The sequence below is a fragment of the Neolamprologus multifasciatus genome, chromosome 8, assembly GCF_963576455.1.
Source record: "Neolamprologus multifasciatus chromosome 8, fNeoMul1.2, whole genome shotgun sequence".
NCBI lineage: Eukaryota > Metazoa > Chordata > Actinopteri > Cichliformes > Cichlidae > Neolamprologus > Neolamprologus multifasciatus.
The window spans coordinates 17,319,180-17,342,584 of NC_140446.1; the positions used below are offsets into that span (position 1 = coordinate 17,319,180).

Here is a 23,405-nt window from a genome sequence, read left to right on the forward strand (position 1 = left end):
GACTGAAGACCACTAGATGGCGGAAGAGTCTCAGCACAAATGAACCTGAGTGTGGATGCCAGTTAAATTTAAATTAGAGATGTTTTGTGTTGTAGCATTGAAACAGACTATTTATGTTTTGTCAAATTTAATAGCTGTGTCAATGAAATGGCATTTAGGGACAGTATACAGTGCTCTCTTTATGACTTCTAAGCTTTTTGCATATTTGTTAAAATTAGATTTTTCAGATCACCAAACACATTTCATATTAGACGAAGATAACTCAAGTAAATTAACTTCTAAAGGGAGCAAAGGCATGATTAAAATACAATGAAGTTAAAAAAAATGTAGAGGTTTATTTTTAAACTTGAGTGAAATGACATGATTTGTAATCAAGTCAAAGTTGAAAATACTGTATATTGTTATGAAGCCGCAACATGGTAATATAGTTACACAGTAAATTTCCCAGTGTTAAATCAGCAGTGTTAAAGTGTATTTACTCTAATAGAGTCATTATAACAACAGCTGGAGCAAAACGCCCCCCAGTGTGGGTGATGATTCGTGGAGTTAAAAGAGGAAGTGTCAACGTTACTCTAGAAAGCTCCTCCCACCACAGACTCGTTTTCAAACCAAGAGGATTTTTCAGGACGCTATTTTCTTCACATCAGTTGCAGGGTAAGTTGTTCATATTTACTTATTAAACTAACAATTCGACATTTTAAGCACAGGTAGCACGTTAAAATAAGGTTACATTCCTTTTGTCCATGTTTATTATATATTTGATTTTGTACCAGAAGCAAATGTGACACTGTCTGTATGCTAATGTAAGGTTGTTAATTAGCTAAAAAAGTTGACTGATATCAGTGTTGGACTGTAAGGCTTGTTATCAAAATTTATTTCAGTGTGTAGTGGTGATTGTGTTGTGTTCTAGCATGTTCGAAATTCCATTAAATTAAACCCTCCATGTGTTGGGATCTACATCTTAACATTAGCTAGCTAACTAGCATTTTGGCTAACCTCAGTGCGCGGGCAATTCGCTAGTTATCTTTAAATTTTAAATTATGTAACCCAAGCGTTAACTAATTAAAGGTTTACACTAAATGTTACATTTTTCTTTTTTTGATACCTATGTACCAGATATAGAGGTCGTTTTCAGTAAGGTTATTGTCTTATTTTAACTCGGCTGTCTTCAGCGATTTTACAGTTACAGGAGTACAACCAGCAGGTGTTATAAGCTTGATAAAGTATCCAAAATGTCCAGGATTCAGTTTTTAATGCTTTTCTTTTTTAGTAGTTTGAACTTAAGATGACAGCGTTTGTATTTATTGTGAGTTGATGGTATTGACAAAAGTTACCCCGCTCCTTTTTCCATTTTGGTTACCAGACTGTTCAGTATGTTAACTAATGATGACAAAATACTGACTCCCTAGTGCTAAGTTAGATCAGACAAATGGTAAAAAGTAGTAGTAATTACTTTAGTTTTGTATTGAGCATTATATCTCTTGTAGATGAAATACTCATTTAGTAAAGGGCTAAAAACTACCGCCAAAGAACTGAAACACCTTGTTACACTGACATAAAAGTAACATACAATAAGAAATAACATTGCAAGGCTATTTTGCTGGTATTTATGGGACTGTTTTAATATTCACATTTTCTGTTCACTGTAGTTCAATGAAGAGCACTGACTATAAGAAATTACTGTCTACAGGAAGCATGCTGCTTAAAGCAAAACTCGGAGGTGTGCAGAAATTTGTTAGAGTATCTGAGCCAAGCCTTAAGGAGTTTTTGATTGCCGGTAAGAAACCAACAAAGGTGTACAAGGGGCTTTAAGTTCTTTTTGTTATTTAGTCTCTTCAAACTGCATTTTATGATTAATTGAAAATGATCTGTGTTTTGGAAGCATCTTAGTTATGAATGTATATTTAGTGGGGGGAAAAGTGCATAATGTGAGTGTCACCCATTTTAATCTACCACTTATCAAGCATGTTAGTGGCGCTTAATAATTTAGCTTTTATTTATCTGACTCACTTTTGAAGAAGTATCTTGAAATGATCTTCATTTTAAGCTACAAAACATTCGATGTCATGTAATCTTTTTGTTTACACAAAGTTGTGTGCTTGTTTCCAGCATTTGCAAAGTTTGGTGTGCCAGCCGTAACAGAAGGAGTGAAAGTTTTTGATAGTTCAGGGACTGAGTTGGATGAGGATGTATTTGAGGATATAGTAACAGATCCCTCAACCGGAGTACTAACCATCAAATATGAAACAGGTTTGTTTGAGTGATGTGTGTTTCATTGGATGTCATTTTTGTGTGTGTCATTATTACATTGTTTAATCAAAGAGTGTATAAAATGAGTCTAAACTGATTTGTTTTGCTCCTATTTTTGAGGTCTTGAAACATCTGTTGCAGAAGTGTCTCCTGAGCGGTTCCAGTTATCATCGCCACATTCATCAGATTCACAGGATACTGTCATCCTTTCAGACAGCCCTTTGAGGAAACGTCAGAAGCTGGATGCAGAAGCTAAGCAAGTAAGAGTTAACAGATTTCCACATTCTTCTAATAGTGTCTTTTTTGTTTGTAGTTTAAGTGTTCTGAACTGTAGTGGTTATATCAACATGTAGAATGTTTTTTGCAGTTGGTGGAATCCATTCTCACCAGCAAACCTGGTGGAGAACGTATAATAAATGAGTACAATCGGACCAAGTCCCTGGTGGATGAAACCAGAAGAAAAATGGTCAACATACTGGTAGCTGACATGACAGAAAAAAATGGGTAATTTATTTCTGGCCCTGTGATTTTTACTATCATTTTCAAATTATTTTAAAACTCTATTAATTCCAGGGAAGCTGACTGGTTCTTTTCCTTTTGATCTTGCAGTACATCACCACCACGGCAGGTAAAAGAAATGTATGCCAGAGGAATTGTAACCTTTTTCCCTTACCTCAGTGACCCGTACTCAAAAAATGGCTATGTAAGTAGCTAACAGTAATAACTGATACAACTAAAATCAACTAAAATCAAAATTTTAAATCCTGCCAAAATGTATGTCCTTATCAACTGTTCATGGTTACATAACTTACTGATAAATTAATAAGCAAAATGTCTGTATATGTCACTCTCCAAGGAACATTATTATGATGGCGAGAGTGGCACTGGGTACTTGGCCTGGAGGATTAAAACCATACAGAGATGCACTGCTAAAGAGAGGCGATTATCATCTGGAGGTAACATTTATAATTAAGTGGAAACATATAATACAGTTCCAAATTGTGGTTCTGTATTAATAATGGTTATTAAATGTTATTATTAGTTTTGATAAAGTTGTATTTCATATTGTCTAGCACCAGGAGATGGATCATCGGGTGAAGACCAGTGTGGCGGACCAACTGTCAGACGAGAGTTGCAGTTTGTTACAGAGAACGTGCTGAGTGAGGATGCGTGTAAGGAAGCAATCTCTCTGATGAAACATTCAGCTGATGAAGACACAGTCAAGAAGAAGATGAAGTTGACATTTGTTTATCGACACAACATGGTCCTTGACCCCCTGCTGTCAAGCAACATACTGTCTGTTTTTCCACGTTTCAAAGATATCAAAGGCTTGGTGAATATTTTTCATTACGTTGACAATGTAAACACATTTTATTTTTTGCAGATAGCAGATATAATTCTCTATTCTCTATCCCTGTTACAGATTGAACAGGATTTTGTACTGATGTTTGGTGAGGATGTATCAGGCAGGTTGCTGGAGAGGTGGCCAACAACATTCAAAAGAAAGATTATCCAACAAGGCAGAAAGCTTCCTTCTACCACTGACCTGGAAGAACTCTTGCTGGCAGCTGACTCTCCTGAGGATGGCACTGAAGTTAATGCTGACATTGGTGAGCTGTTATTTCTTTGATTAGCACATTCACAGCATATATAATGTTTGTCACAGAACAACTGTCCTTTTGTATTTTGGGTCTACTCAAACATTTTGTCAATGCAGATGCATTGAAATTTGTTATTGATGATGATGATTCAACTTTATTAAAAACAAATATTTTTTTCAGGCTGGGACAGTGACCTCTCAGCGATTCTATTGCTATTACATCTGATTCCACCATCTGGTCAGGGTCGGAGGAGACCAGGAAAGGTGTCAGCTTCTCAAGCAGAAAGGCATCTTGTGGTCTTCAAGAAGGTTTGTTTCTTTTCTGTTTTTATGGTATGAATTACCAGTTTAAGAAACACTTGATTCTTATTGCCTGTCTGTATTTGTCTTTTCAGACTGGAACAAATATCCAAGAGCACCTTGATGCCATCACTACCAGCACGCAACCCTACCTCCTGGCTGTTGGGGTGAAAAAGAATGACATCCACCAGTTCTTCATTATTCTTGACAAGAATGCCATACCATGCAAGTCTACCTCTTCACTTGGTGCTTTTGATGAACTGTTTAAAGCACATTTTGTGTTTGGCACATCTTACAACACCATGCTTTACAACATGTACACGTTCATCCAAACCACTGTGTACAATATAGATGTTGGCAAAGTCAAAGAAAGTCCCAGAGTTGCTGAAATAAGGACAAGGTTGCTTCTTTAGGGCTTGAAGGTTAATTCTCCACCATGAAGTGTTTTGTCTGTCAGGCTGAGTTTACTGGTTCAAACATGCTTGTTAGACATTTACGGTTAGTCCATGGTTACTTACCTGGAAGAAATCTTTGCCTTAAATGTGCCCTGCGTGACTGTGGCTGTGTGTTTGGCACTTTTTCAGGTTTTAGAAAACATTTAAATACCAAACACCTTAACTATTTCGACCAACAGCCTGACACTGATGTTAATTTACAGCCTGATGTGGCAGTTAAAGAAGAAGCAATGTGAAGAAGTGTTTTATGACTGCTTTTGTGTGTGTAGTGTTTTATGTACACTACATGAGATGTTTTAATATTTTGAGTCTGACATCAAAATAAAGCCGTTAAACGTATTATCTAGTTGTGGTTTTTGCTTACTTGTTTTATATTTTAAAGAATTATTAGAAACCAGGTTTTCATGCTGCAAAACACTAAATTGAGTGTAAAGGTAACACTACAGAAAGAGTTTTAGTAACACTACTTGGTGTAAAATTAATTAAAAATTTTACTCAATGAGAGCTAATTTTTCACTAGAGATTAGTGTATGAATAACACAGTATAGAGTAACATCAACTCCCATCAGAGTTATTTGAACCCCCAGTGTTAATTTCAAATAACTCAATTCAGTGTTAAAAATCAGTGGAATTTTACTCAAATAGAGTTAATTTATCACTATGATAGAGTAAATAATATGACACTACTAGTAGTGTTAGGTTCATTTAACACTCTGCGGTGTTACTCAGTGTTAAATTTTTACTCTATTTAGAGTTAATTTTACTCTAAAATTTTAACACTATAGAAAGAGTTGATTTAACACCAATTCCGAATGGGACCAAATAGACTCGGGACCAGTGTTAAATTTAACTCTTTAAGTGTTATTTTAACACTCCGAATTTTACTGTGTACTTTTACTCACCCCTTGGATCAGTCTGACAGTAAAAAACATGCGGTTCAGAACTCCTCACCCCAGACAGTGAAGTTACAGACACCTTATATTTTTTGGCAGGTTGGAATCTATTGATTATGATCTCAGTTTCAGGACTAGCTACTGTGTGAGTCGTTCCAGCCACATTCACCTCCGCATTAGTCCACTCGCCCTCTGGGGCTGTCCATTTAATAAGAACAGAGTATCCAGCTGCCCAGTACTCACAGTGAGCATTTAGATTAGGGGGAACTGAGTAAAACAAGAAAAAGATTTTACAATCACAACTAAAGCAGAAAATATATGACTTATAGTAAATATAATTAAACTTTTTATACTATAAAACAGAGTCTATGAAAAGTGCATCATTTTTAAATTTGTTCTCAAATAGAAAGATTATTTGCTTTACTTTTAATTCAAAGCCGTACACTACAGTTTAAAAAGTTTGTTATATTTTTGGGATTTTCACATAAAAACTAAAAATAAAGACCTCAACATTGACACATTAGATATTGAAAGAATTACTCATTTTCTGCTTTAAGCTTTTTAATTTCTTGAGCTAATTCATCAGAATGAATTCTTCAGTTATTAATAAAATGATAGTTAGTTAAAGCTCATATATTAATACTGAATCATATTATATAACTGCGTTAACCTGTGGTATGTAGGTATGTTAACAAAATAATTTTTCTGCAATAAACTTTTTTAAGATTAAAAATTGAATGCAAGGGTAAAAACTAAATTAAATAAATTCACAGATAATCTTTCTGTAACCAATATGACTGAATACTTTAAGATCTTAAAAACTAATTTACAGATTAAAAATATGTTAGTCCTTCAAATGGTTTCTGTTGTACTCACGAATTGTTAATTTGTGTTCACACTGCAGGAAAACTCTAGAAGACTTTTCATAGACAAGAGAGATATTATAGGTGGCACCAGGGTAAAGTCCAGTAAACGACACATTTTTATGTCCATCACTAACATGAACGTTAGATCCATTACGGGTGGTTGCGGTCGAGAACAAGCCTTCAATCTTTGCTTTGATTGATGAGTTGGTAACTTTCCAGTCTGCACTGGCACAGTCGATGGCTGAAATAGAGGAGAAAATAGTTATATACAGGAACCTGCTTCTTCTTTTTTACACAACTCATTGAAAAGAGACAAGAAAAAGTTATAAAAGTCTAACAGAGATCATTTTTTTACCTGTTACAGTGAAATTCGTATAAGGAGTGCTCCTGAGTCCAGCGAACACTGTGGTTAAGCTGAAATCATACTCTGCTCCAGGCTGAAGAGATGTCACTACTTTTCTGATTGTATCCGAGGAGACGTCTGACACACTATCTGACACATCACCATTGATTTGAAGCTCGTATTGCCAGGCTTTATTCATGTTCTCCCACTCTAGAGTTATGCTGTTAGCAAATCGTTCAGTCACATTGACCCAAGGCACCACTTTTGGAACTGAAAAAACAAAAACAAAACTCAGATGTGGAATTTGTTCATCTTTTTCTTTTAAAATGAAATAGCTACATGTTACTGTGGAACATACAGGAGTATAGAGATAGTTCAGTTATCACAAGCTTTTACAAACTTAAGTCTGAGTAGGTGTGTGAGCTAAATGGCTCAGCATCAATGTATGTTTCCAATCAGGTGATCAGATCAGTCAAAATTCAATAAATAAATAGTATGTACTAATAATATAATAATTAGATAATTATTGTATAAAATATAATAATTAAGCATGCTGCTCGCTAAGAGCACATTATCCATATTTGCTGCTCTATCACAAGCACAAGCCTATCATCAGGGTTAGATGCACACTTCCTTCTTCACAGAGATATGGTTGGTGGGTGGAGCCAGGATGGATAAATGGCACGGCAGGCCAGAAGGAAAATATAGAATATCGACTTGGACTTATATTGTCCATTTAAATATATTATATCAGGAGCTAAAGATGAAATAAAGACAATTTTACAAAGTCTGATTCACAATGTTTCATCCTTAAGTAACCATTTATGTTTCCTAAGCCTTTAGCAATTATAAAAATTAAATTTCAATGTCCCCTGTCTAATGTTGTAAATGTACATCAGACAAAAATAGAAAAATTTAACAAATGTTTATGTTACGAGAAGCTAGTATATAACCATGTTCCCAAAAAAATATAAGAAAATATAGAGAAATTATATCTCACCAGTAACAGCGATGCAGTTTACTCCACTGCTTCTGACATTTCCAAACACAGTGAAGAGAGTGAAATTGTATCTGGTTCCACTGGTCAAATCTGACACTCTGTATTCTTTTTCAGAATTACTAATGTTGATCTCTCTTTCATTAAACACAAGTAGATAATTGTCAACATTGGGGACTGTTTTCCACTCGAGAATTATGCTGGTTTCATCTTGTCCATTTTTCTTAAATTTGTCAGCATTACGAGGAGCTAGAATAGAAAAACACAAAAAGAAGAAACTGTAACAACATTTTCTGTCAGAAACAGAAACATGGAGCGAGGCTTCAGTTTCAGTATTTTTATCAGTCCTTTTGAAAAATATTAGGTGAGCTACACTCTTCTATTTCTGAGAAACCTTAAACATCATTATAGAGCTCTGCCCTTGTTCATGTTGTAGAGGAGCATCAACTGTGGAACATTTTAAAGGACTATGACTGTTTTAGATGTTTTTAATCTGTTAACCTCCACCAGGTTAGCAGTAAGCAGTCTAGGATTATAGGTAGGGTTAGAATTTGACATATTCAAATCAGAAAATTTAACAAATGTCTATGTTATTATTCTGTAGGATGTATTCTGGGATGTTTTTAACCTTGTCCCACTCCAGTGGTATACTCATCTCAATTTGATGCACCACAGTCACATTATTAACACTTTGTGGAGCTAAAGATAACAGAGGAAAGTGGCTTTGATAAACAAACAAACAAAAAAACACACAAATAAACAACAACTCTCCATCAGCTAAAGTTTCAAGTACTAATTAGCTGGTCCATCCTGGTTTATCTATCTATGTTAAAGAAATTACATCTCACCAGTAACAGCGATGCAGTTTACTCCACTGCTTCTGACATTTCCAAACACAGTGAAGAGAGTGAAATTGTATCTGGTTCCACTGGTCAAATCTAACACTCTGTATTCTTCTGTAGAATTACTAATGTTGATCTCTCTTTCATTAAATGCAAGAATATAATTGTTGATGTTGGGGACTGTTTTCCACCCCAGAGTTATGCTGGTCTCATTTTGTCCATTTTTCTTAAATTTGTCAGCATTACGAGGAGCTAGAATAGAAAAACGTACAAACAAGAGACTGTAACAACATTTTCTGGCAGAAACAGAAACATGGAGCGAAGCTTCAGTTTCAGTATTTTTATCAGTCCTTTTGAAAAATATTAGGTGAGCTACACTCTTCTATTTCTGAGAAACCTTAAACATCATTATAGAGCTCTGCCCTTGTTCATGTTGTAGAGGAGCATCAACTGTGGAACATTTTAAAGGACTATGACTGTTTTAGATGTTTTTAATCTGTTAACCTCCACCAGGTTAGCAGTAAGCAGTCTAGGATTATAGGTAGGGTTAGAATTTGACATATTCAAATCGGAAAATTTAACAAATGTTTATGTTATTATTCTGTAGGATGTATTCTGGGATGTTTTTAACCTTGTCCCACTCCAGTGGTATACTCATCTCATTTTGATGCACCACAGTCACATTATTAACACTTTGTGGAGCTAAAGATAACAGAGGAAAGTGGCTTTGATAAACAAACAAAAAACAACAACTCTCCATCAGCTAAAGTTTCAAGTACTAATGAGCCGGTCCATCCTGGTTTATTTATCTATAATAGAGAAAATATATCTTACCAGTGACTGTGATGCAGTTTATTCCACTGCTTCTGACATTTCCAAACACAGTGAAAAGAGTGAAAGTGTATCTGGTTCCACTGGTCAAATCTAACACTCTGTATTCTTTTTCAGAATTACTAATGTTGATCTCTCTTTCATTAAACGCAAGAATATAATTGTTGATGTTGGGGACTGTTTTCCATTGCAGCTTTATACTGGTCTCATTTTGACCAATGGCCTTGAATTCTTCAGCATTACGAGGAGCTAGAATAGAAAAACACACACAAAAGAAACTAAAATAATGTTCCCAACAACATCTTGTATTTTGTTTATGTTTTAATTAGACTGAAGGTTTTGTTCAGTGCTCACTAACCTGTCACAGCACTGAATGTGTATCCACTGCTGTTGAGTCCATCAGACGTGGTGAAGAGAGTGAATGTGTAGTTTGTCCCAGCAGTCAGAGAAGTGACCACATGTACTGTGGGTCCTTCTTCAGTTTTATTAATCTTTTCTGTTATATCACCATATTGCAGGATGTATGTTGAGATGTTGTTAACCTTGTTCCAGGTCAGAGTTATACTATTCTCATTTTGTGTGGTCACATCCACTCTGTCAACATTATCTGGAGCTGGAAAAGAAAAGAGGACACACAGTGGTTATAGTTAAAAAAGAACAAGAACTGAAGCACTGACTATACTGCTTTCACTCCTTTGTACCACTGTGCCTTTTGTTACATCGTCAGGAGCTGTGATGATTTGAGAGTGGTGTTCACCTTTTACCACAATAAAAACCCCAGAATGACATTCACTTCAGTGTTACCGATAACCAACAAAAGTCGAAGTATAGTGTTTCATTCTTACGGGCTTTTGCTGTTGTAGATGTAGTTGTTTGTTCTGTTGAAGTCTGTGGAGTGGGATTTGTTTGAGCCAGTGAAGTAAATTTTTGTGTTGTTTGAGTTAGTGGAGTGGATTTTTGTGTTGTACCTGTCAGCAGCTTGGTTCTTAGTCTTGTGCTTGTTTCTGTTTTTGCTGTACTTCGCTGTCCTGCTGTCACTGTCGTCGTCACTGTTGATGTGATTGTTTTAGTGGAGTCAGTTGTACCCTAAAAGCAGAAAAAGAGTGAAAACTACAGAATCTAAAATCTGTGAAAAAAATCACCATTGAATACCCAGTTAACACGAGTCTGTGGCAGTCTCACAGAGCGATGTTTGCTGCTTTTAATTTGACATCTACATTATATCATAAACATTATGTAAACAGTAATACTTCGAGATATTCTCTGAGCATTCTGCTTTATAAGAACAAAAACTTTCACTAAAAATAAAAAAAATTATGTGCAGGAAACAAATAAGTCAGTGTCAAATTATTTTAGCATTTTATGTGTCAGCTTCTACAACTAGCAACATCTATAACATAAAAATCACAGAGCTGGCAAAAAATCTATTAATTAAGTGTTTGCTTTTACTAAAAATGCAAATCATATTTATTCTTATATTGTATATTATAGCTACAGTTACTTAATCATTGTTCTATAAAATATCTAACACATTTCTGCTCGGACACACTCTTTAAAATTCCACATCTGATTTGATTAAATCATGAACACTGTAAGTGTTTAAGATATTGTTGAATTTTCTTCCTTCATGCTCTTTTTGTTCTCAGAGGAACCAGATCGGTGTTGCAAAGAAGGAATAAATTCATGTTTCAAAATCTGGAAAAGTCCAGAATTTTCATGCCGTTTAACAAGATTTTGTTGTTCCTGTATTTCTGTACAAACCACTATTTCACAAAACATAACTATAGTGTTTAAAATACATAATGAAGCATGTCATGCATTTAGGCTTCACTGTGGTTTTGACTGCACTGTTTCCTTTTGTCGAGGGTAACCTACACTGAGCTTCACTATCTGATCACCATCAAAGTGAAAGGTAAAAAAAAAACTTACCCAGAGTAGACTCAGGAAGACACAGAGCAACAAGTGGTCTGAGATAAGAGATAAAAGCTTCATCGTCTTCAGGACTTGTAACTGGCACACATTCTGCACATTCACCTCTGCTGGTATTTTGACAAAAACACAAATGATTTCTTAGCACCTGGGTGGTTACTGTCCAACACTGACTGTAATTCTTAACTATGCTCCTCTTGTAACTTTATTAGCAAGTGGTTTAGGGCCTTGCATAAATACAGAGACCTTAGACCCACCCATTTCTTCATTATTAACCGTCTGCTGCTTGTCAAGGGTACATTAATCAAGTTCAAATCTGTTTTATGTGTTTATTAAAGGTAATCACTTTACATTTTCTGTAACTGGTAGTTCATGCTGATTGTGTATTTTTATTATATATAAATAAAAATGTGTTTTTATGTTTAATCACAGGCAAAGCTATCAACTGTAAGCTAAAAAATACTTTTTTAAAGGATTTAAAGTTTTTTCTTAAGTTTAAGACAGAAATGTTAAGACATTATAAAAACTTGTGTATGGCTGCCATGGATCTCTGATTGATCCGAGAGCCTAAGCGGCCCTTGCTTTTCTCACAACCTGAATATTTTTCAGGTTCATTCTTTATCATAGTCAAACATTTTATGGAAGACGAGTGTGTTACTGAGAAACTCACATTTCAGAATCAAAATCAAAAACAACATTTTGAGTGTGTTCATCCTTAGACAAAATGTCACAGGGTTTGCATTTTTTGTTATTTTAAATATTCTTTGATTTAGTGTTATCCATGTCATAGTCTTGTTTCTCAGTTATTCTTTGTAGTTTCTAGAATTTAGGTTGTGTCTCTGTGCCTCCCCTGTGTTCTTTCTTTCATACCTAGTAGTCCTCGGTCCCAGTGTCAAGTCTGCATTTCAGTCTGTGTCTCATGTTTTCTGTTTTATTTTGATAGTTCCTTGTCTGGTGTGTAACATGTTCATGTTCAGTTCTGAACATGAACATGTTACACACCAGCAGTGTATGTTTATTGTCATGAGTTTGTTTTGGAGTTTGTTTCTACAGCAGTGAAGTTGCCTCCTTTGTTGAGTCCTGCGTTTGTGTCATCCTGCCTGCTACAGCACTGGACATGACAGAAACAGACATTATGCATTATTTTGATGCCATTGCCATTATATTATATATTTGGATCACATTTGTTATGCAGAGAGGTGTGGAATGGAAAACAGCAGACATCACTCTGACTTGATGGAACAGAGTTTATTGGCCAGTCTTTTACACCCACACACAGGAATTTCCAAAATAGCAACCTATCCATTTCTTCTTCTTCTTCTTTTAAGTTTTATTGGCAGTTGGCAAACAACAAAATGGTGTATTACCACCACCAACTGGAGTGTGGACTAAAAGAGGTGTGGACTGGAACATTACTCACTCCCCCCCCCCCTTCCCCCACCCAAAAAAAATCCTCAAATACTGCCAAACAATTTTCTCTCTCTTCTCTAAGTCCACCTTTATACCCTCTCAGACCACGCCTTCTCAGTTCAAACTGCCCCATGACATAATCCTTCCAGAGAGGGACAAACAAAGAAGATTCGTTTTCACAAATAATCCTAACATTATCAATCACTTGTCAAAAATGAAAGCAGACGTGTCATGTATGAAAATACATATTTTAAAGGTCATTTTACACTTCTCTAATGACTTTAAATTTCTGCAAATGGTTGACCAACCAAACTCCTACTCTTGCCAGCCCATTTTCTATAAAAGAGCTGCATTTGAGGCGGTTTTCCTCTTTACCGCCAAGACAAGATGGCCTCCAAGGACATACAAGGGCTTAAATAATCAGGCCCCATCTTATCTTAATGACCTTGTAGTACCACATCACCCTATTAGAGCACTTCCCTCTCGCACTGCAGGCCTACTTGTTGTTCCTAGAGTATTTAAAAGTAGAATGGGAGGGAGAGCCTTCAGTTTTCAGGCCCCTCTTCTGTGGAACCAGCTTCCAGTTTGGATTCGGGAGACAGACACTATCTCTATTTTCAAGATTAGGCTTAAAACTTTCCTTTTTGCTAAAGTATATAGTTAGGGCTGGACCAGGTGACCCCGAATCCTCCCTTAGTTAAGCTGCAATAGACGTAGGCTGCTGGGGATTCCCATGATGCATTGAGTTTTTCCTTTCCAGTCACCTTTCTCACTCACTATGTGTTAATAGACATCTCTGCATTGAATCATATCTGTTATTAATCTCTGTCTCTCTTCCACAGCATGTCTTTTTCCTGTCTTCCTTCTCTCACCCCAACCGGTCGCAGTAGATGGTCGTCCCTCCCTGAGCCTGGTTCTGCCGGAGGTTTCTTCCTATTAAAAGCAAGGTTTTCCTTCCTACTGTCGCCAAAGTGCTTGCTCATAGGGGGTCATATGATTGTTGGGTTTTTCTCTGTATCTACTTTACAATATAAAGCACCTTGAGGCGACTTTTGTTGTGATTTGGCGCTATATAAATAAAATTGAATTGAACTGAATTTATTGAGCTGGGTAACTTACAAACATTTTGCTTTTATCTTGGTGCACAGAGGTGTGTTTACACATTTAAAACAAAAGCCACCATAGGTGAGATGGGGCAGGACTTGGTGCTTCTTAGCAATGTTATCCTGAGAGTTATGCTCCTAAAAACAAGAAAAAAAAAGTCAACACCACATTTGAAGCATTGATTATGCTGCATTCATTGTTTGTTTCACTGATCACTTTCTTACATTACAAAGTCCAGTAGATTTCACTATTGGTGTATTTGCTGTAGTGGGGTCAGAGGCACCCTAAGAGCAGAAAAGGGGTGACAAATTGTTTGCACTGTGTAACACTTCTTTGTAAATTGTTGATGCATTTTAAACACCTACTAATAGATCATCATTTTGACTGCATAAGTTCCTCTTAGCAGGGTAACTGACAGTGAGCTTTATCTGATCACCACGATGTGTAAAGACAAAGTGGATTCAGGAAGCTACAAGTGGTCACAACTGTCAATTTTCATACAAATCTCAAATGACACCACATATTTTGAACTCTATAAATTCCTTTGTTTTCCTAAGATAACCTTGAACTAGCTACATGATATTCTAACAATAATAATTTCTCTGATCCTGGGATGTTACAGCTCAATTGTTAACTTTATAACTTTTGGTCTCTTTTATTGGCAAGTGACTAACTAAATAGTTACTTCTCCTTCCGCGCCTTGAGATCTTTCACCTCCATCTGCTCATTTCATGTTTATTAGTGCTAGTTAAATTTGGTGCCAATATTAACTTATTTTCATATTTCATATTTTTCATATTTTTAAACAATTTTAAAAATGATTTGGGTCTAATGGCTTCTTAGGAAACTAGAATGTGGTGGAAACTAGACTGTCTGGTTTACTCTCTTTGGCTGGTTTCTCTGACATTACGGTGAAACGTGTTAACTTTTTTTTGTACAGTCTCAGCAAGCAGCAATATTTATAGCACCCTTATGCTTGACATTTGTAAGCTGTTTTTCAGTTCCTCCTTTTTGTTCATGCCATGCATAATAGCCGAGCTCACTACCATCTTGTAAACTTTTCCTTTTACTCTCCCTAATCCCTTTCTGTCACAAATCACTCCACCTTGCCTGTACCTCTCATCTGTACTGTCCGTTGCTTTGAATGATCACCCCCAGATATTTAAACTTATCTTAGATCAAACATATGGGTAATGTTTGAGGTCTTCCAACAGTGATATGGACTAACTTTGGAGAAAACTGAATGCATTATAAAGGACAGGCAGTGTGTTCTGAAATGTAGCTATGTGGCTGACCACATGGTAGTGTTACTGTGAGAGAAGCTGAGCTGACTGAACCTTTTAAAAGTGGTTTCTAGGAGATGTTTCAAGAGTCAAACTTGTTTGGAACAGGATAGAGCATTTCAAAAGTTTTTTAGTTAACCATAGGAAAAGAATACAAAATATAAACAAATCACACAAACTTGCAGCTCCTAGCCTGTTTGGCGTCCTAGGCGAACACTCCCTCTGGTGCCCCGGTACCCTCCACCCCACCCACACATAAAACATATTAAGGATTGTACATTAACATATTTTATTGTAAAAACTGCTGTCAGAACCATACTGAATTTAACCAGAGAAACATACACACACACATATGTATGAAGAGAGAGAGAGTATGCATAGTATGCAAACGGCTAACAAATAGCCGTCATAATTCGTCATACAATGAGAATAGGACAAATCAACAACTGAAAGTGACTAATTAATATTGTGCTGAACACAGTCCGAAAGATTCAGTAGCTACATCAGTGTCTACTGTTTACTATCATAGCCAAGTGGCTAACAAACATAAACAGAAGTTTTCACTATCCCTACTAATTAATGTTCCATCTCGGTTGTGGTCAGTGCTATCCTCTATGCTGTTACCTGCTGTGGCAGCAGGTTGAGGGTCACAGATGCCAACAAACTAAATAAACTGATCCTAAAGCCCAGTAATGTTGTGGGGATGGAGCTGGACTCCGTTAGGGTGGTGTCTGAGAGGTAGATGTTGTCCAAGATAAGGACAATCATGGATAATACCTCCCACCCACTCCATGACATGCTGGCTACTCACAGGAGCACGCTCAGTGAGAGACTGAGATTACCAAAAAGCACCACGGAACAACACAGGAAATCGTTCCTGCCTGTGGCCATCTCCCTGTATAACTCCTCCATCTAATACGCTGTAAACACTGCAGTAGTTTCACCCTTTTTACACACGCTCTTTTCTACTCTGTAATCTTCTTGGCAATTTTCTTGATATTTATTTATAATCACCGCTGTTAATCCTGGATATTTATAATTGAGTAATCTGTATATATTAGTGATATTTCTTAAATGTGTAAGATCTGTAACATAATGTATTGTTTGGAGTTTTGTCTGTTACTGTTACTATTTTTACCATTTCTTCTTGGAGCAACTGTGACCCACATAATTTCCTTAGGGATTAATAAAGTATTCTGATTGTGATTCTGATTGTTTCAGGATACATAACTGGAGCCTCATCGTCTTGTCTCTCTATGTACTGTACTATATGTAGCGGAGAAGACAATACAGTTTACTTTGACTTCAGCAGCAAGCAGGCGCACCGAGGGTTCTCGTGCTCAATTTTCGCATATAGAATTTCGAAAGAACATCAATTCAAATTATAATTCTGTATCATTATGTCTCGTGTTTGTTGGGTTTTATTTTATTTTGTTTTATTTTGCGGGTAGGTTATTAGATGTTGCGAATCCCCCGGTGCCCCGCCCTCTCCTCTCTGTGCTGCAAGCAGCAGGCGCACGTCGCAAACAGAGGGCGCCCTTACTCCCCGCAAATGGGTGATAGAAAACTGATCCATGCCTATGCCATCCCCAAAATTCGCTGGCATGATGTCGGGGCAGCATGAATACGAGCAACTTTTTTTGCCGATGCCCTTGATGCCACCCCCACCACGATGCTGCCCTGGACAACCGCCAATATCAAAAACCGCTACTGACCACAGGTAGGACTCGAACCTGTGTCGACCAGAATCAGGGCAGCTGCTCATCTCAGTGAGCCAAATCAGTTCACGTTCACAAAGAGATATGATGACACAAAAAATGTGCAGGGTGCAGAACAACCTGAACTGTCTGCTGAAAACAGTTAAAGAAGCTGAAATCATAAAAACTTTGCAGAATTGTAATAAAATAGTAGAAATATTAAACAACCAAAACAGTCTGCTAAAACAAGCTGAACAAGCTGAAGTTCCATTAAAAGTAGTAGTTGCTGAAAGGTGAGAAATTGGCACAACATGAAGAAGCTGAACTGTCTGCTGAAGACAGGTGTAGAAGCTGAAGTCCATATTAGAAAAGTTGCTGAAATCATAAAAACTTTGCAAATTGTAATAAATTAGCTGAAATCCCGACCAAGCAATAAAATTCGCTGAAAGAAACTACACAGGTTGAAGTTCCGTCAGCTTGAAGAGTCTGCTGAAAACATGCTGCCATGGGCAAGATTCGAACCTGGGCCTCACGCTCTTAAAAGGGCTGCTCAAGTCTAGGTAACATTGGTCGTGTCCAAATTCATGGGCTGCATCCTCCTGAGGACCCGGCCTTCGCAGTCTACGTGGGCCGGGTCCTCAGAAGGTCGGGTAGGCCGGAAGTAAACGGCTGGGGAAATTGGACGTCTAGCCTTCTGATTAGCGTCACCGCTTGTGACAAAGCGGAGGAGCAGTTGCAATGCTCTCCATTTGTCCCACATGTGTTTACCTTTTTTTGCACATTGTACACATTATTCTATTTCTATGTATTTGCTATGATTTGCTATTTGTCAAGTAACATTGCTTCACTCACTATCCTGGGTTTGTTTGTGTAAGCGTTCTGTTGCTGGCAAACCAGACATTCTGCAAATTAAGACAAATACTAAGTTATGTTTCTTTATATTTTATTATGTTACAGATTAAGTCATTTGTTCATACTTACTTTGTTTGTCTTTTCAGTTGTCATAAGGGTCAGGTGTGGGGAAACGCATTTCCTCATTTTAAAGTCCTCATGATGTCACATATGACATCAGCAGGTCAAACCAAGTGGAGGGGTTTCTTTGTCCATAGACATGCTTCCTTTTGTTTGTGTTAAGGTTTAAAGGGATTTGTTGAATGTTTTTCCTTTCGTTAATACTGCCATTTAGTTGTGTAAATGTGTGTGTTAGAAGTGTGTAGAGGTTTTGTGTTTTTGGATAATCTGTGTAGAGTTTTAGATCCCTCAGTTGAGTGAGTGGTACTGGTTGGGCAATTGGAGGGAAATTGACGGCCCTATTTAAAGCCAGTCTCTACCAGATGCAGGAGAGAGGAGAGGTGAGCTGTGTCACCAAATCCATGTTATGTTGAGTTTTGTTAATAGAGTTTATTTGGGGAGGAAGTTTTGTTAAGTTACATTAAATTAAGTTCACTGTAAATAAATTGCTCACCTTGGAAACCTGAAATGTCTGCATAGCAGGGGCGATTTTAGCCCATTTTTGGGGGTGCTTCAGCTTTTTAACTGAAAAAAATTACACCAGGTAACCTGCAGTGTTGAAAACGTGTTTTCCGACAATGTTTGCTACCCTACAATCCATCCTGCTCTGTAGTAAATTCAGCGATATTTCACCGTCCTGTTCCTCCCATTGAAATGTATACAGCCTATTTAAAAATCTAAAACTTTAAATTTTCCTTAGCCTAAAGTTGTTACCACTGTCCTGTTTTAAATGGATACTAACTAGCTAACTGACTGAATGCCCATTAACCTTATAACTCCTGGTGTGTGTGTGTGTGTGCAGAGACAGCCAGGTTCATAATGGATATGAGGAAGTTTTTTCAAAAAAAAGGAGCCACATTCAGGTAAAAGTGTAAAATCAAATGATCCGTCAATCAAGAATAATGTTGGATCAGTGTTTCAATATTTATATCTTTTATTAGATGTTCATGTGGTTTGGTTATTTGCCTTTTGGTTGAAAGTACACTGAGAGAGGACTTTTTTTTATTAGTGATCTCAATAGTATTTTTTCATATTAATTTAATTTTCATCTAATTGAATACAATCTATTTGTGTATGATTGTCAGTCCAAAGAGGGAGAGAGGAAAGAGGGGAACGTGAGGAGAAAGGGCAAGGTCAGGAAGAACCAGGTAAGAAAACAGACAGGGAACAGTGACAGGCACAATAGAAACTCACACAATCTGGAAGTTGTGTCCTCCCTATATTAAAGCTGCTATACAGAATCTGCAAAACAAACTGGGTTGAAACATTTTGACCCTCTTTAACAACATCCCAACATAACATTATAATTGATTGGGGAGATTAAAATTAATGATATATTTTTATGTGGTTCAGCCACAACTCTTCTAAAACCTCAGCCAGTAATAGGTAGGCCAGCTTTTGGACTGTCCACTTGTCTGTATGACTGCCGCAGTACGTACATCACATTTGCACAGTATCAGAAGGTGCCAAACAGCCCTGGTGGAGTGAGGAGCTGTAAAGAGAAGCAGATGCTCTGTTTATATTCTAAAAATGTTTTAAGCTTGTTTCAAAGATTCTGTACAGCAGCTTTAAATGTTTTCCAAAAGCACACATACACTTCTCAGTGTTTCTCAAACTTTTTACAGTGTGTACCACCTGATAAAATGTCAAGCTCTCCTAAGTACCACTATGAAAGCATGAAACTCATAAATCTTACAACAGAAAATTAGTATTATTAAATTAGTAAAATTAGTATCTGCATACATTGTACACATTGTATACATTCTACCACAGGCAAAGTTGCCTCCATTTTTATAGTTTTTATTAATATTATGTAATAATTTATTTGTAACAATTTATTCTGTTTCGGGAGTGTTTTTTATGTATCTGTATTATATTATACATACACATTAAAAGTGAATCTCTGTCCAAAAAATGCACTCAGTTTACTTCTTACTCACTAAGAGCATCATTCATTATTCTCACCCAGTAATTAAGGTTAGGATATGTATTTTTTTTATTCCAATCCATTCTTCTTTAGCAGCATTTAAATAACCTTGATCAGATTAGATGGTTTTGTTACAGACTTTTCAAAAAAGTGTTTTGCTTTTCTTTCACAAATGTGGGGATTCAATTGTGTTAAAATGTACAAAACAGTGATGTCATGTTTTGTGACGAGGACCCAGGCACAGAGAGATTTGATGAATTTAAGAATCTTATGATTTAATAAAGAAATTTGCAGACTTACACAGAGATGGTAAAATTATGATGACTGATAATGGAGATGAATGCAACAGACGATGAGGACATGGAGGAACAGGGGTTTAAATGCACCAAAGTGACAGTCAGAGAGAACTCGGGACAATATTTAAGGATGCAGGGACTGACAGAGACAGGTTTATCTTGCCTGGCTGGGCAGCTCTCTGGGTGCTCAGCACCCCCAAAGGGGCGATTCTAATTCTAGAATCGCCCCTGCTGTCTGCTTCCCTACCACCTTCCTTGACGTTCGAGTCTGACTACTTCACACCGCTGTCTCGGTGGGGTTTAATAAACTCGGCCGTCTGCTCCTTGCTATCTAAAATATAACAGAACACTGGCGTAAATTCTCGACCGTCTCATACTTCTGTTTAATCAGTTTTCTGTTTGATGTTTATTCAGCAGTGTGAAAATCCTGGAGGAACCCACCCGGGGGATTAATAAAGTTTTATTTTATCTAATCTAATGTAATAACTTTAATCTCAGCCAAACAGATTTACTCACGAACAAATAAAACACTGAAAAAAGCCCAACAATAACATTTTTAGGTTGTCTAAGTGACTTATATATTACGTTTAACCTGAGTAGCGAAACTCCGCGGTGATCTGAAAATGATGTGCCGGCATTTAAATTCACTCAAATTACTCAAATCTTTCATAACTATCACTGATGTACTGTCAGTACTTTCAGTCACCTGAGTTGAGTTCTTCCCAGTTGTATTTGACATTTCCTATTATTACCACAAGATGGAGCCATCATGTCATACATTAGCCGGAGGTTAACACAATGAAGCCTTTAACCAATAATTTTGCAATTATTTGCTGGGATTGCTTCAATGTTATGTAAAAATAGTGGGATTAAAAAAAGACACTTTGAACTGGAAGATACAAACTCAGACATTTTAAATGCCCCAAACTGTTGACATATGACTGACTAATGACTCTGCTAATGAAAAAATATTGATATCAATTACATTTAATTCAATTACAAAACATTTCAGGCAGAAAATGCAATTAGACTTATTGAATGTAGATGACAGAGTGTTCATTATGTGAATACTTGTAACATAAACCTTCATTTGTCTTAAAGGTACAGAAAATATGGGTTGCTCAGATTGAATATAGTATTAAGACACCCCGTGAAAATAAATAGATTTAAAAAAAAAAAATATTTATATGCACTTAAAGTAGGGAGTTACCATAACAAAATAAAATAAAACAAACCCTAATATATTTATATTGCCCACCAGGCAGTGAAGTAATTGGTCAGTCTTTAGCGTAAATTACCAAGCTGCTGCGGTGCAGGGAAGTACTGCTACTGAATTTTATGTTTAAATTAAGCCATCTAATTACAGACGGTATAAAAAAGATTCTGTTCCTGTTGCTTTAAAATTAATTCAATGTGTCGAAGGAGTGAGAAAAAAAATTCATCTTTAGGCAAATCTTTTGGCACGACAGCCATAGATTACAGTTATTTGTGTCTTCAGCAGTAACCACGGGGCTCCACATAAAAGCTTATCAACAACTGCAAGTCAGACAGCTAAAGCAATAAAATCTGGTAAATCAGGGTGATAATATATTAGCAGATGTTGAAAGATGTGCTTTTCTTTCAGGAGAACGAAATGTAAATTACAAATTACATCTGCGACTGTCGATCAGTAAAAGTCCTTAGATAGTTCAAGTTTCCCTCCGTTTGATTCTCTTATCACATTGTTGAGAGTATTTGAAGAAAGCTTGTATAAGTTTAAAAATTATTGCGTACCACAAAGTCACGAATGTCAGAATCATCTGCAAACTTCTGTGGCTCTAGATTAATAAAAGGGGTAATATTAAGTATGTCAATATCTGCAATACAGTTTACACTGTTTAGATAAAAACAGTGAAGCATGCAATTCAAAACAGTGTTACTTTAATTGAAAGGAAGGTTGTGTATGGGAAATGAATTACTGCTGTACCATGTGTGAAACAAAAAAATAAAATAAAAATAAAAATAAAATAAATAAAATAAAATGTAAGAAGGTGAAAAAACCTGACAGGAATAACACAAAGCCATATAAGAGAGCATCCCCGGCCTCCTGAGGGTTTTGTCAGTTTAACAGCTGTTGAATGCTAGAGGCATGAGGTGGTAATTTCAGCATTTCTTAAATGCTGCATCAGCTAGAATGCTTTCAATTCAAAATTTAAATTTCTGCTTGCAGACACTGCCTCAAAAACTCTATCACATATTCCTGAATAATCACTGACTAATAACATTAGCTACACTGGGTGCTGAGTAGGAAGGGTTATTTTCATGTTGCCAATTAATCATCTCATCACTATTTAAAATGCTTTTTGCAGCGCTAAACTGCACAAAGTGTTCTCTGAGAAACTTAATATACATGCTGGACTTATCTGTCTCTTACTGCGCATGCACACCGTCATTCTAGCTGCCAAGCGCAAACTTCGTTGTAATTTTATTTCCTGCATCAGGGTTATTTTAAACAGCACCGTCTACTTTCCATGCATGAGCTTTACTGTTCACCACTTACATGCTGTTATCATAGTGCAAGAACCTGTACTCAGTTATATCAGCTTTTGACATTATAAAGAGTTTAAAAAAACAATTGCTTCAATATTTTGTAAAATAGGTATCAGCATAAAGATGCCCTGTCCAAAGCCAAATAACCATACATCAGATAAATTACCTGAGTCCGTTGATCTTTTTCCCTTTCTAGAGATATGCCAGCCTCTTCCACTGCAGAGTAGGTACTAAAGTTATATTAGGTTAGGGACCACCTGTGTGACCACTAAGCCATCTAACTTGCAGACAGTTGGGCCCACGGATGACATTCCTGTCCCTTTCAGGGATTCACACTTTGACCCCAGGGGCAGAGGTCTTGTCTCCAAATTGACTCTAGCTGATGCATGCACATTTCTGATAAATGAAGGAGGAGAAGGCATTCATTGATGAAGATATGTATAGTATCTGAATCTATATACAAATGTATGGGAAAAGAAGATGCTGCCAAGGGTAACTCTATAAACCCTATAAAAGCATGCTGCAACTGTTAATCACACCAACATCTAAGCTTTAGGTATTGTTCCTGTACCTTAAGTGTTGCTTTCAGTTGTCTTGAGGAAAAAGAAAAGCCAGGTTTTGGAGCACTACAATACAAACAAACATTACTTTAGATGACAACATGTTGGTACCTTTGCTTATGTAAGAACTTGAGCGCAATTCTTGAGGGAAATAAAAGGAGACGGCTAATGAAAGAAATGTTAGCAAAGGGTTAGCTTAGCTTAGCAGAAAAAAAAATAGCTTGAGCCTCTCAGTAGGGGAAAACACCAAACACATGCCACTGCTAATAAAGAAACCACAAT

At 36.7% G+C, this 23,405-nt stretch overlaps 2 protein-coding genes across 4 annotated transcripts; one reads left to right on the top strand and one right to left on the bottom strand.

Annotated features, from left to right (window-relative positions):
• The first annotated feature begins 420 nt into the window (after positions 1-420).
• LOC146512845 (uncharacterized) lies at positions 421-5,501 on the top strand. 3 transcript variants are annotated; one of them, XM_085170929.1, is made up of 11 exons: positions 424-654; positions 1,691-1,777; positions 2,110-2,250; positions 2,371-2,510; positions 2,618-2,754; positions 2,860-2,953; positions 3,107-3,206; positions 3,324-3,583; positions 3,674-3,860; positions 4,032-4,159; positions 4,246-5,501. In XM_085170929.1, the coding sequence occupies exons 1-11, from the start codon at positions 534-536 to the stop codon at positions 4,561-4,563; spliced, it is 1,713 nt and encodes a 570-aa protein (XP_085027055.1). In that variant the 5' UTR covers positions 424-533; the 3' UTR covers positions 4,564-5,501. The 3 variants fall into 3 exon arrangements, with proteins under 3 accessions (XP_085027054.1, XP_085027053.1, XP_085027055.1); XM_085170928.1 differs by having other exon boundaries at positions 421-654; positions 2,392-2,510; positions 3,324-3,860; XM_085170927.1 differs by having other exon boundaries at positions 423-654; positions 3,324-3,860.
• Positions 5,500-11,502, bottom strand: LOC146512846 (receptor-type tyrosine-protein phosphatase beta-like). The gene is made up of 9 exons (XM_085170926.1): positions 11,307-11,502; positions 10,346-10,463; positions 9,736-9,990; positions 9,381-9,626; positions 8,553-8,798; positions 7,708-7,953; positions 6,720-6,977; positions 6,375-6,605; positions 5,500-5,765 (listed from the first exon to the last, which is right to left on the bottom strand). The coding sequence occupies exons 1-9, from the start codon at positions 11,367-11,369 to the stop codon at positions 5,500-5,502; spliced, it is 1,929 nt and encodes a 642-aa protein (XP_085027052.1). The 5' UTR covers positions 11,370-11,502.
• Positions 11,503-23,405: the final 11,903 nt, after the last annotated feature.

Bases quoted from the DNA above. Each gene is read 5' to 3' on its own strand.
- LOC146512845 (XM_085170927.1), top strand. From the start codon at position 534: ATGATTCGTGGAGTTAAAAGAGGAAGTGTCAACGTTACTCTAGAAAGC. The intron at 3,861-4,031 runs GTGAGCTGTTAT...TATTTTTTTCAG, and splicing joins TGAAGTTAATGCTGACATTG to GCTGGGACAGTGACCTCTCA. The intron at 4,160-4,245 runs GTTTGTTTCTTT...TTGTCTTTTCAG, and splicing joins ATCTTGTGGTCTTCAAGAAG to ACTGGAACAAATATCCAAGA.
- LOC146512846 (XM_085170926.1), bottom strand. From the start codon at position 11,369: ATGAAGCTTTTATCTCTTATCTCAGACCACTTGTTGCTCTGTGTCTTC. The intron at 6,978-7,707 runs GTGAGATATAAT...TTGTTTTTTCAG, and splicing joins AAACTGCATCGCTGTTACTG to TTCCAAAAGTGGTGCCTTGG. The intron at 5,766-6,374 runs GTGAGTACAACA...TGTTTTACTCAG, and splicing joins TGAACACAAATTAACAATTC to TTCCCCCTAATCTAAATGCT.